Below are 14,394 nucleotides of genomic sequence, written 5' to 3' on the forward strand. Positions count from 1 at the left end.
GAGCCAAAGGGCCTGTTCTTGTACTGTAGAACAACTTCTTTGCTCTTGGTAATAGTACTAAAGACTGGTGGTCCAGCCATGCCACTAGCCAAGTTGTTCCAGTACAGCTACAGTTACCTTCCTGACAATTTGGGATATTGTCCAGGTATGTTCCGTGCTCAAAAGCAGGGCAAATCCAATCTAGCTAATTACTGACCTACTAGTCCACTCCTGTTCATCAGCAAAATAATGAAAGAGATTATTAACAATGCTATCAAGACACAAACTTACAAAATAGTAGTTTGATTAGATTGGATTCCACCGAGATCACAGCCCTGTTCTTAACATGAATCAAAGAGATGAACAGCAGTGAAGTGAGTGATTTGCCTTCGTACAAAAAGTTGCGTTTAACACTATATAGCATCAAGGAGTCCTAGCAAAACCAGAGTTAATAGGCATTGGAAGAAATCTCCCCATGAGTTAAAGTCAAACCTAGTACAAAGTAAGATGGTCATTGGAAATCAATCATCTCAGCCCCAGCACATCAATGAAGGAGTTCCTCAGGGTAGTGTTCTTGGTCTAACCACCTCCAACTGTTTCCATCCATCTTAAGGTGATAACTGGGGAGATTCATTGTTAGCAATTTTTGAGAAGATTTGTAGCTCAGATTGATGATAAGTTTGTGAGTTAGTTTGCTCAGCTTGAAGGTTTGTTTTCAGACATTTCATCACCATACTTGGTAACATCATCAGTGAGTCTCTGGTGAAGCACTGCTGATATGTTCTGCCTCTCTATTTATATGTCTTGGTTTCTTAGGGTGGGTGATGTAAATTCCGGTTCCTTTTTTCATACCACCAGCACTTCACCAGACTGTCACTAATGTTACCTAGTATGGTGACAAAACTTCTGAAAACAAACCTCCAAGCTCAGTGAGCTAACTTACAGACTTTGTGCAAACAACAATGAACAAATGTTCAGCACCATTCACGGTTCAAACATTGAACAGTCGATGTCCATATGCAGCAAGAGCTGGACAACATCCAAGCTCTGGATGAGTAGAAGCAAATAACATTTACACTTCATAAGTGCCAGACAATGTTGATTTCCAACCAGAGGGTTGGTATTACCATCATTGAATCTCCCACTATCAACAATCTGGGAATTACCATTGACCAGAAACTGAACTAGGTGAGACACATAAATGCTGTGGTAAAAGCAGGTCAGAAGCTAGGAAATGTGTGGTGAACAACTTCTCTTCTGTCTCCATGAAACCTGTCCATCATCTTCAAAGCTGTCAGGAATGTGATGGAATATGTTTTTGATTTCCAGGCTAAGTACAGCTCCAACAACATTAAATAATTTGGACACCATCGAATTCATAGCAGCCTGCTTGATTTCTATCCCATTTACTACTTTCAACATTTACTCCCTTCAGTACCGAGGTATAGTGACAACAGTGTGAACCATCTATAAGACGTACTAAAGTAACTCACCAGGGCTCCTGAGACAGCATCTTCCAAACCTATATTCTAGAACAAGGTCGACAGATGTATGGGAACACCATTACTAAAGAGTTCTGCTTTAGTCACACATGGAAATATATCTTCACTGGGTGAAAATCCTGAAACTTCCAAACAGTCATGTTGGGTTGCCCTACATTCTGATGAATGCTGCAAGTGCATGAAGCCAGTTTCGCAGCATCTTCTCTATGAATGTGCATTAAATGTTGGCTGATCCAACAATGTCCAGAAATGAATTTTTAAAAATTACAAATAATTTGAGGTAAGTTAACATACAAAAAAAAGAACATTAATCCTTGTGACCCTCTACTCCACTCATTTATGATATTTCCTAGCTCATGTACAACCTCTCTACCCCAAGTAATCTTTATTGCTCAAATATTCACATTTTCCTCCCCAAAATTCTCAATTTCCTAGCCATCCTGAACTGCTTCCAGTGCCCTTCCGAAAACCTTAAACATTGCACTGTGCTCAAAATCAAAACATCTCATTTACAGTGAGCATTGCCCTAGAGAATCCATCTTCCATTGAGAACATAATACATTGAAAAAGGTGATGCACATTAACTGGAATTTAAATACTAGAGTCCTCATTAATTATGCTGTGCTACATATTGTTTCAACTTCATACTTGGGCAGATAGTCAACCTAAAGATAGTCTCTATATTAAGTTTTACAGCAAGTCGCAAAAGACAGGACAAATTGGTAATATTATTCCTGAATCACCTGTGGGTCCCTCCTGTTTTCACAAGAGGAAGAAATTTCTGAAGTTAACACAACATATTAAAGACACAATGAATCGTCCATGATAGAAACCTATAGTACACAAGGCACCTTTAAATCATTTATTTTGAATATAAAATATTTTAAAAACCAGACAGAGATCTTTTTATTCCCCAAGTGTTTTATTTGGAACTAATTTGTTAGTATCACAAATGTAACAGTTTCCTGAGAAAAGACAGTCACAGTTTCTGTAACAAATTTCACTTTATGATATAGAGGTTCACCATACAAGTAACACTGTGCATACTGCAAGAAATGGACAGTGTTTGGGCATTTGATAGTGTACTGTATCACTCAGCAGTTCAAAAGTACACAGGAACTCAGATTTGGATTATCATTTTACAAACACAGAATGGCAGCAAATCTAGATTCTGCATTGTCCTGCATTTCACCAAACTGATATTCTATAAGATTATTCTCACTGCATATGAAATTTACAAAATGATTGGCCTAAAAATAAAAATTAGTAATCCTTACCACTTGGCAGAAGAATTTAATGTCTCATTTTGCTTATTATACCAGAGGTGGCAAATTAACTTCATCCATAACTTGCATTCATGAAAGATGCAGCAAGGATAATATTTATTTCATTCCCTTCAAAATAGTGACACAAGATTATACAATGGTACATATCAAGTTATTAAACAGTAACACACACAACCCATCTAGGATTTGTCCTTTAAACCAGATTCAAGTGTACAGCAGTAACTGATTTGTATTGTATATCTCTTTCAATTTCATCATGTATATATTATGCATTGGATAAAAATAGGTGAAATGTTCAAGAATTAAAAATTATTTTCGGGGAAAAAATAGTCAATCAGAAACGAAACTTATAAAATCAATTAAGTAGTCAGCAAGGGTTGTACCTTCATAAACCAAGCAGTATTAAGCAAGTTTGGTCAATGAAATTTGAAATCAAGTCAATACAGCAATTTGTACAATCAATATGTACAAGTGAAGCAAGTTCTATTCAAAATGGTATGACTTTGATACACATGAAATGTGCAGAAAGATAATTTGCAGCAGATACTAGTCAGAAAGTGCATTAAACATGTGCTTTGTGAAATATTGCTTTTTAACTTTACAAGCTAACTAAATTGAGGTCAATGTTTGTTAATGCTGTATTCAGTCATATTAATGAAACAAAATCTGCAAAAACTTAAATTTTTTTAATAAAAATATAAAAAAGGCTTCCAGCATTTTTTCTTTACTTTTCTTTTTTTAAAAAAATGCAAGATCTAATGCAGAAACATTTTACCATAATGTAAGCCTATGAATTGGTATCTAGCAAAACAGTGAAACTGCTTAGTCTTCAAGTGCTGTCCCTTGACTACTGAAACAATTATTCCAGACTCAATCTTTTCCTTGTGCTCACTGGCATTCCAAATGCTTTTGGATCCAGCTCCAAATTTCCTTATGCAAGGCAGTCTCCTTCACTGTGAAACCACCTTACTTTCTGCTGAGACCATTACTGACTTTACTTTTAGCAGAGGCTTTTTTCCGCTTAGTTACACCCTTGTCGGACGTGTTCAGGTGCAAGACTTCAGACTTTCCTTCACCTGATAAAGAGGAAGCAGAAAGACCACGATAATTCGATGTCAAAGAAAAATGGATGGCTGCCCTTTACAAAGTTTACATTAATCACTTCGCTTTGTCTGCATGCTAAGCATTTCATTCAAATGACATTTACAGGCAACGTAAAAATTGTACTCCTGTTCATTGCGCTCACTCATTTTAGCTGGTCCCTTAAAGTTATCAATGGAATCATGTAAAGGTTGGTGGGTTAAAAATGGTCAAAACCATTTTAAGCATTGCTCAAAAGAGCCAAAAATCAGAAGATTTTGTCCTGTAAGTTTGAGGATTGAAACACGGGAAGATCACCTTTTAAAAAGGAAAATGAAATGTATACACCATGACAGGAGGGTGGCTATTGGTTGGACCATGGTTGGAATGGTGACGCAACAGAAACCATCAACTGTCTTCGATATTTTTGACCAATCTGTTCAGACATCTCTACAGCAGGTAAGATGAAAACCAGGTCCACTGTATTGCAACAAGGCCTTAACTGTATATTTATTTGCTTTATCTTTTCCATCCAGAAAAGGTTTTTATGCACCTCTGAATGTTGCTTTTTAACCATCACAAAGTAACCCATGTTATTTTTTTTCCTCCACCAAATTATGTGTTTCTAGTTAAACAAAAAAAAATGATAAACACTGCCAACCTAACAGTAATTGCAACATCAGACTGTTAGCTTAGTTAATTGATTCCATTCAAAACAGGCAATTTTATTCTGATCAATCAGGGCTTTGCCTTGGGATGGAGCACAGATTGATTGTCACTGCATCATTTTTTCACAGGAGAAAGGGGCATCTATTTGCCCAAAGAAATCAATACTCTGTGTGAAATAAATGTAACATCTGCAAAAAAAAATGCAAATAAATCACACTGAGCCTGAGTGGTGATTTTAGTTTGGGTCCCAGTGTAATGCTTATTACAGTCAGAATTATTTAGTAAACTTTGTACAATAGTAGAAACACATGCATGGTTTGACACTACATTCAGTTTTGCAGGCATTTACATAGTTGGCACACTGCCAAAGTTTTGTATGTTCTGCCAGTTAATAAGATATATGGTCTACATACATACTGGTACAGAGACTCAAACATCATTTAATTGTGTTGTAGACAGAATATTCTTTTGGCATGACAGCTGCATTCTGTCTATGGAGAATACCACTTGTGTATTTACTAAAAAATAGCAGCGTGAGACAGCTAGCTTCATTCGAAGCTCAAATTATTGTGACACCCTCACCTTTCAGGGTGTTCTGAGGTAGACTGGGCATCTACCAGGGCCAAAGGTGGAAGCCTCGAGTTTACTTGATATACAGCAGGGAATGACTTCAGAGTAGCCATTATCATGTAGAACAGTTTTAAAATGCCCTAAAATCAGCCAAAACCAATTTATTTACTTACTAAGAGTCATAATGGATTCGTAATGTTAATTCTGTTTCTCTCTTCATAGATGTTGCCAGACACTTTCTGTTGTTATTTACTTCTTGGTTTGTAGCAACAATAGCAAGCACAATCCCCAAGGTCAAGAAGAAAAATATTGCACAACTTCCTCCTAGCAGTCTCAACGGGAATAATTTAAAATCAGAAATTGCCAAGTGTCCATTATCACTGACTGCATATGTTTTGTGATTCTGATAAAATATTTTATACCAAATATATGTTTTCTCTCAGGAATACAGAGAATTCCTCTTAATGCCAGCAGTAAGACTCATGAACATTTCTTCTATCTGTATGTGCTTGGTATTTACATTTTTCAAAGGTGTTGTCATGTGTTGTAACCTATTTTCAAATCCATGGGGAGAATTTTATGCAAGTAGACAGTGGGAAACTTGCATTGCCTCCTTTGGGGGAGAACTGCTCAATTATGAGTCAAACAGGTAATTAGTGGTCATCGTTAGGATCAAATCCCCAGGGGTAAGTCCCACTAGCTGAGAGCTGCTGACAGCTCGCACTCAGCAGCACCACATGGGCGGCAGTGGCTGCTGCAGGAAGTACAAACATCCAGGCAAAATGTAAGTGATGGCGGTTTGGAGGGCGCGGGGGGGGGGGGGGAGAGAAAGAGATCAACATGGTAAAATTACAGGAAATTGCTGCTGGACATATACTGCTTCTCCTGAAGTATTGCTATACTAGTATATTTTTGAAAGATTCAGTGTTCAAACACATGAAGGGTATTGAAGATGTGCTGCTTACTCACTTGATATCCAGTAATAATAGTCAAGAAAAAGGACTTGTCCATTCTAGTGCAAGTCAAAAATTAACAGTGTAATCAGTCTTAATTATCAGTTGCTGGCACAGAAATCCTTGAGTTACCTTTTTTACTTTTTAATGACACATATCCTTTAATTCTAATTCCTCCCTATTTATTTTGCTTTCTTTTGAATGTCTTATACTGAATTAAATATTCTCACTTAGACTTTCTGGTTTAAATTCTCAAAAAGGATTCTTCAACTGAATTGATTGAGAGACACTCATTCACATTTGTTCCAAATTCCCCATAGAGGATGCTGCGTTGAAATTAACAAAATTTATAAGAATTAAAGAGTAAGGTACAATCCAGGACAGCGGTAAGTATAATTAATTCATCCATTCATCCTGATCACAAAGTCCAGTTCATTAAGTCTATCCAACTGAACTGTATTTGGACCAGGTCACAGATGTAAAGAGACAATTTTCAACTCATTGTACCAACTATTAAATTACAATTTTGTTTCTGAATGCAGTAAATATTAAATCAAAGCCGCTTTAGTGAATATATATAAAATCTCAAATGTCCTAGTTTTAGAAGCTCCGAGAAGTAATTCTTCTCCTTAACAGAAACTAAAAACGCAAATGAGCATAGATTAAAAGATCCCTCCCCATTTTCCAGTGAAATATATTTCAAGAGGCTCCATTTACAATGTGCAACTACCGTTTGTAACTAAAGCAATTTTCTGGTAACAGTAAATTTATAAATTGAAATGCCACTCTTGCAGATTAAGCAAAATGACTAGTGAGGAACAAAGATTCTCACTTTTGGAGTTTACATTGTATTATGTTTCTGAAAGAGGGGCAGGAATTATCCTTCATGTAGTATTCGGAGTCTTATTCTACATCTTTTGTAATAATTGTCTTTACAGTACTAACCACCAGTTTGCATTATCTGCACTGAATTAAATACAGCCATCATGCACTCCTGCAAACATTATTAGAGTTGCTTGTCTAATATAAGCCATAAAGAATTCCCCACTGTTACTGTGCCCTTTAACTCATCTTTCAAGAGTGTAAACTACAATGTCACACAAACCATTAATTACAAATCTCACATACTCCAAAGTTCTTCTCACTATGATTCATTTAATTATAGTTATTAACATAGATGCGAAGTCATTCCAAGATTTCAAACTAACCCATTTAAAAAAAAAATCTCACATCTAAATCAGCATTTGTCTAATTTTTAAGAGTATTATGACAGAATCTGGTGTCCCTCAAATATTGATTCTTGGTCACTTTCCACTTCTTAATTATTGGAAGCACCTTGATGGCAACAAGTCAAATTCCATATGTACACTAACAGGATCCAGCTCTAAATTATCGCTCCTGATTCTTGTATTGTCCCTAAACTATGCGGCACGGTGGCACAGTGGTTAGCACTATTGCCTCACAGCACCCGAGACCCTGCCTCAGGCAACTGTCTGTGTGGAGTTTGCACATTCTCCCTGTGTCTGCATGGGTTTCCTCCGGGTGCTCCGGTTTCCTCCCACAGTCCAAAAATGTGCAGGTTAGGTGAATTGGCCATGCTAAAATTGCCCGTAGTGTTAGGTGAAGGGGTAAATGTAGGGGAATGGGTCTGGGTGGGTCGCTTATCGGACGGTCAGTGTGGGCTTGTTGGGCCGAAGGGCCTGTTTCCACACTCTAAGTAATCTAATCTAATCTATTTACCTGCTTAGAGGGAAACTTGCAGGTGGTTGCAGGTTGGACGGTTTGAGCTTTAGGGAGAGGCTGAACAGGCTGGGGCTGTTTTCCTTGGAATGTTGGAGGCTGAGGGGTGACCTTATAGAGGTTTATAAAATCAGGAGGGGAATGGATAGGATAAATAGACAAGGTCTTTTATCTGGGCTGGTGGAGTCCAGAACTAGAGGCATAGGTTTAGGGCGAGGGGAGAAAGATATAAAATGGACCTAAGGTGCAACTTTTTCCATACAAAGAGTGGTATGTTCATGCAACGAGCTGCCAGAGGAAGTGGTGGAGGCTGGTACAATTACAATATTTAAAAGCCATCTGGATGGGTATATGAATAGGAAGGCTTTAGAGGGATATGGGTCACGTGGTGACAAATGAGACTAGATTAATTAAGGTATCTGGACAGCATGGACAAGTTGGACTGAAGGGTCTATTTCCATGCTGTACATCTCTATGACTCTATGGTAGTGTCCCCATGCCTCTACTGCCCTTGCCTTTTTGGAGGTAGGAATTGTAGGTTTAGAAAATGAGTCTTGCTGAGTTATTGAAGTACATCTTGAAGTTGGTAGTCATGGTGCCAATCAATTGGTCTGCTTTGTCTTGGATGGTGTCAAGCTTCTTGACTGGTGTTGGAGCTGCACCCATATAGGCATGTGGGAAGCACTCCATCACATCCCAGACTTGTGTCGTGTAGATGGTGGACTGGTTTTGGGGTGGCAGAAGGTGAGTTACTTGCTGCAGGATTCCTAGACCCTTACTTATTCTTGTAGCCACAGTATTTACATGGCCAGTTCAGTTCAGTTTCTGGTCAATGGTAAACTGCAGGATATTGATAATGGGGGACTTAGCGTCGGTAATGATCATTGAAGGAAGACAGAATGTGTGTCCTTTTTATGGCACTACCTGCCATATGATGATTATAAAATGCCTAGTCTTTTAACATTTGCAAAGGGACGAGTGAATGAATGGATAGGTGGGTTAGGTAAGTGAGGGTGGGTGAGGCAAGGAGGCTGAGATATCTTGGTTGGAGAGGTGGAGATGATTGGGCAGTGTAGTCGTTGGGTGAATGGATAAGTGGGTAAAGGGGTTGGTAAGTGAATAAGGTGGATGGTAGTTTGAGAGGATGTAGTCAAGTCCGGTCTGTTTCAGAGTTAGGGGGAGAGCAGAAGTAGTCAGGTTGGGTCAGGAGGGGTAGCGAGGTATTCAGTTACATAATTTCAGCTCGTGGATGTGACTGGAATCGGCCGAACACTTCCTGTGCAATTATCCAGATAGGTACACTGAAACCATTCAAAGTCTGAATTAGAGTTGGTATATTGTTCCAAGGAGCAGGAGAATTTCACTTTGGAAGGTGAAGCATTCCTCCCTGCAGATGAGAACTTCTATGGAGTGCCAAAGCTTACCTTCGGTCACGTGTCTGGTTTCTGACATTCCGCAGAACAAATAATTTGATCGAATGACTTAATCCCCATTTCCTTCACCACCACTTCCATCCATCAACAGTCTGAAGCTGAACCAGATGGTTTACAACCTTGGTGTTGCATTTTACCTGAAGATGAGCTTTCAATCAAATATCTACACAAACACTACCAATTTCCAGCTACGTAACACTGCCTATGTCTGTTGCTGCCTCAGCTTTACTGCTACTGAAATAATCATCATCCTTTTTCAACTACAGACTTGATGATTCTCATACCCAATTGTTTGGCTTCCCACAGTTTAATCTCTGTAAACTTGAGGACATCCAAACTCTGTTACAAGATTTCTACATACTCAAGTTCCAGTCATCCCATGCACATTAACAAATGTACAGATCTTACACGGGTAATTCCTTGATCCGTCCCGATCTTTGTAATTTCCTGAAAGATAACTTTGCTGCTCCAATTCTGGTTTCTGGAGCTCCCCGATTTTAATCTGCGTTCAGCTGCAGAGGATGCAATTTCTGGAATTTCTTCCCTACCGTTCTCCCAGTCACTTTCCTGTTTTAGGACATGACTGAACAAAGGAGAAACTGAGGACTGCAGATGGTGGGGATCAGAGCTTAAAAATGTGTTGATGGAAAAGCACAGCAGGTCAGGCAGCATCAAAGAAGGAGAATTGACGTTTCGGGCATAAGCCCTTCTTCAGGAATTCTTCAGCATGACTGAACAAAACCTACCTCTTTGATAAAACTTTTGGTCATCTGCCCTCAAATCACCTCATACGGTTTAGTGTCCTATTTTGTTTTATTGGTGAATTGCCTTATGATATTTTATTATGTCAAAGGTGCCAGATAAATACAAGTTATGGTTACTTTGGAACTAAGTTTCCGGGGCTGTTGATGAGTCATTGATGTGAAATACAGGGTGGAATCTTACAGGAGTCTGAGTGACATGGGCTATGGTGAGATGTGTGACAGAATCAGGCATCAAGCACAATGAGGCATCATTGGGAGCAACTTGCTCCATCTTTTATGTAGCATGGCCAAATTCTTGGTAGGCAGCAGTGAGTCACCAACCGATAGTCATCACTGCTTGCTGAATGCCTTGTTAACAGTCAAACCCATTAATATTTAGCTTCCCATCCTGACAAAAAAACTCAACCCTGGGAAAACTCAACAAGAAAATCCCCATTTTGGAAGCCGGGCACCAACAACCCAGGCATGTTCCATAGACACAGGCCACACACATCCAAGGACATCGCTATCTAACAAGTGACAGTCTCTTAAGATCCTTCGTGGCACACCTCTGATCCACTTATAGTAAACTTCTGCACTTGGATGTTGCACTGACAACTTATCAAGTAGTGCTGCTGCAGGACGGTGTGCACTCCAAAGGGACATGCACACAGCACAAGGACTGGGCCAGCTTGCATCTCCAGGCACTTTGCCTGATCTCAGTGCTCAGTTGCTCTAAGCCATCTGGATGCTCACAACATTCCTATCTTGCACTGCCTTGCCTTTGTGCTCTTTGCCCTCTCAGCCAGGGGCATCGATTCATATTACTGTTGACCTTGCAATGCTGTTAAGTACAGACACAAAGCCAAGAAGTTTGTTATAGTTAGAACAAAGAAAATTTACAGGAACAGACCCTTCGGCCCTCTTAGCCTGTGCCGATCCAAATCCACTGCCTAAACCTATCGCTCAATTCCATAAGCATCTGTATCCCTCTGCTCCCTACCTACTCATGCATCTGTCTAGACGCACCTTAAATGAATCTACCGTGCCTGCCTCTACTACCTCTGCTGGCAACGCAATCTACCACCCTCTGTGTAAAGTATTTTCCGCATATATCACTCATAAACCTTTCACGTTGAACGCGTGACCCCGTTATTGAATCCCTCACCCTGGGAAAAAGCTTATCTCTATCTACCCTTTCTATACCTTTAATGATTTTGTAGACCTCAATCAGGTCCCCCTCAATCTCCTTTTTTCCAATGAAAACAGCCCTAACCAACTCAACCTGTCTTCATAGCTAGCACCTTCCATACCAGGCAACATCCTCATAAATCTTCTCTGCAACCTCTCCAAAGCGTCCACATCCTTTTGGTAATGTGGCGATCAGAACTGTACACAGTATTCTAAATGCAGCCAATCTAACATGACCTGTCAGCTCTTATACTCAACAGCCCATCCCATGAAGGCAAGCATACAATGTGCCTTCTTGACCATTTTATCCCCCTTCAGGGTACAATGGACCTGAACTCCCAGATCTCTCTGCTCATCAACTTTTCCCAAGGCTCTTCCGTTTACAGTATAGTTGGCTCTAGAATTAGACTTCCCAAAATGCATCACCTCACATTTGACTGGATTGAACTCCATCTGCTACTTCTCCGCCCAACTCTCTAGTCTATCTATACTCTCCTGGATTCTTTGACAGTCCCCTACACTTTCTGCTACTCCACCAATCTTTGTGTCATTGGCAAATTTATTGATCAGACCAACAATGTCCTCTTCCAGATCATTTATGTATATTACAAACAACAGTGGCCCCAGGACTGATTCCTGTGGAACTTGACTGGTCACCTTTCTCCATTTTGAGAAACTCCCTTCAACTACTACTCTCTGTCTCCTGTTGCTCAACCAGTTCTTTATCCACTAGCTAGCACACCCTGCACACCATGTGACTTCACTTTCTCCATTAGTTTACCATGGGGAACCTTATCAAATGCCTCACTAAAGTCCATGTATACGACATCTACAGCCCTTCCTTCATCTATCAACTTGGTCACTTCCTCAAAGAACTCTATTAAGTTGGCAAGGCATGATCTCCCCCGCACAAAACCATGTTGCCTACCACTGATAAGCCCATTCTTTTCCAAATATAAATAGATTTTATCCTTCAATACTTTCTCCAGCAACTTGCCCACTACTGATGTCAGGCTCACTGGTCTGTAGTTAGCAGCAATATCCCTACTACCCTTCTTGTACAGGAGGACAACATTAGCAACCCTCCAGTCCTCCAGCACTTCACCTGTCTTTTAGGATGCTACAAAGATATCTGACAGGGCCCCAGCTATTTCCTCTCTGGCCTCCCTCAGCATCCTGGGATAGATCCCATCCGGTCCTGGGGATTTGTCCACCTTAATATCCTTTAGTTGTCAGCGAGTCTCGATCAAATCAAGAGAGATAACCTTCACTCAGGGGTTCCTGGCACAGTAGGTCAAGGACTGTCTCGGATGGCAGTCCAGGCCCTGCTCAGTGCGGTCATTTCCTAATAAGGAGTGAGAAGCCAAATGACAAGTAATGCACCAGCCTTTGAGTCTTTCTGCCTTATTGGGAGCTATTCCAATGGAATGAGAGAGAGGTGGCCATAACAGGAAATGGAAGTGTTTCCCACAGCTATCACTGTTGGTGCAGGTGGGAAGGTGGGGAGTGAGCAGGTAGCCCAGAGGGCATGCAGAGTTGGCAGTGTCAGGGATGGGCATAGGTGACAGCAGGTGAGGAAAGATGTTGCAGATAATGGAGAGACAGAGCAAGAATCTTATTGTGAAAAGAGTACATTAGTAAAGAGAGCAGAGTGTGAGCTATCAGAGAGAAGATGGTGGCACTAATCCTAGCAGAATAGTGAAGGTCACTGACCTTCCTACAGTGCTCTGCATTCCTCCAGATAGCTGAGACTGCTTTAACCTGGGTCGAACCCTCACAGCAGGTTGGTGTGCTTTGCTGTTGTGATATTTATGCAGTTCATTCTTTTATTTCAGTATTATGGCATGATGTGAACACTTATGAAACCAATGAAGGGACAATTAAATAGCTATAGTTTAAGGGGACAATAACAAATATAAATTAAAAACTGCAACTTTTGTTTCAAAAGGAACTATATATGTGGATGGATGGTCATGATACCCCTCATAATCCTGCACTAGACCAACAGGAACATTACAGAGTGGCCCAATGATGGCTTCATAATTTTTCTTCTTTTTCCCTGTGATGATCTGTCCTTCCTCACAATGAAAAGACTCTGCATAGTTATGAATTCTAAGCATAAGCTTGAATCTTTACTCTATGACTTCATGCATTGTTGCTGCAACACAGTATCTCTCTGGTTAAATGATAGTTCTGTGGCACAGAGCAAGCTGTTCTGATCATAAAAAGAACTTGAAATCTTGAATCCAGAGTGTTTCCACTCAAGTTTTTGTCTAAAAATGAGTCAAAGAGTAAATATTGACGTCAGAACCCAAATCAATAGAGTTGTTTAATGGTAGAAGGATCGATATTATCAGTTTCAGAAGTCATTGACACACATTTTAGTCAATGGCAAAAAGATGGTGTGCACCACATGCCCTAACAAATGCTGCCTCTAACTATCTAACCATTTCTGTGGTCTGGATTTCCACTGTGTCTAGTGGCCAACCAACAGTGATATCATCAAGTGTGGCAAGCAGCCAATCACACTGCAATATTCTCATAGCCAATAAAGCTGGAAATAAAATGCAAGGAGAAAGTGAGGACTGCAGATGCTGGGGATCAGAACTTAAAAATGTGCTGCTGGAAAAGTGCAGCAGGTCAGGCAGCATCAAAGGAGAAGGAGAATTGACGTTTCGGGCATAAGCCCTTCTTCAGGCTTATGCCCAAAACGTCGATTCTCCTTCTCCTTTGATGCTGCCTGACCTGCTGCGCTTTTCCAGCAACACATTTTTAAGCTCTGGAAATAAAATGCACCAATCTTTGTTTTCACTGGGAACAAAATAAGTGGCTAGGATATGCACGTGGGGTTAAGGGAGAAGTGAAAATTGTCAAATAACTTTTAAATATGCTTTAAAAAATATAATTTCCTTTCCCATCATAACATTTCACAAATACAAAATTGTGTTTGTTCAGCAGTAATATTTAACTTTGTACTCAATAGCATCCCGATCAGCGCGGTATAGCTTTTCCAATGTTTTAGTGAGACTAATGCTGTCAATGGAATAGTTCTTTGGCAAATTCTGCCATTTCTACTTAATTAATTGCTGGGGTGGGGTAAGAACTTTAGTAGTGTATCCTATAGTGATGAATCACAGAGCAATTTTTGGATTTTTGCATGCAAGTCATGATGGCTTAGTGGTTAGCACTGCTGCCTCACAGCACCAGGGACTTGGGTTCAATTCTAGCCTGTTTTCCCAGTGTCTGTG

The 14,394-nt window shown here is 40.0% G+C and overlaps 1 protein-coding gene across 4 annotated transcripts in view; it reads right to left on the minus strand.

The window, feature by feature from the left end:
• Positions 1-2,384: 2,384 nt before the first annotated feature.
• LOC140477026 (phosphatidylserine synthase 1-like) overlaps positions 2,385-14,394 on the minus strand; it is a 49,483-nt gene continuing 37,473 nt past the window's right edge. For all 4 annotated transcript variants that reach the window (XM_072570143.1, XM_072570144.1, XM_072570146.1 and 1 more), the window contains one exon: positions 2,385-3,843. In XM_072570143.1, the coding sequence (XP_072426244.1) occupies positions 3,734-3,843 (110 nt within the window). In that variant the 3' untranslated portion in view covers positions 2,385-3,733. The remainder of the gene's footprint in view (positions 3,844-14,394) is intronic.

Source organism: Chiloscyllium punctatum, chromosome 5 (assembly GCF_047496795.1).
Source record: "Chiloscyllium punctatum isolate Juve2018m chromosome 5, sChiPun1.3, whole genome shotgun sequence".
In the NCBI taxonomy this organism is placed as follows: domain Eukaryota; kingdom Metazoa; phylum Chordata; class Chondrichthyes; order Orectolobiformes; family Hemiscylliidae; genus Chiloscyllium; species Chiloscyllium punctatum.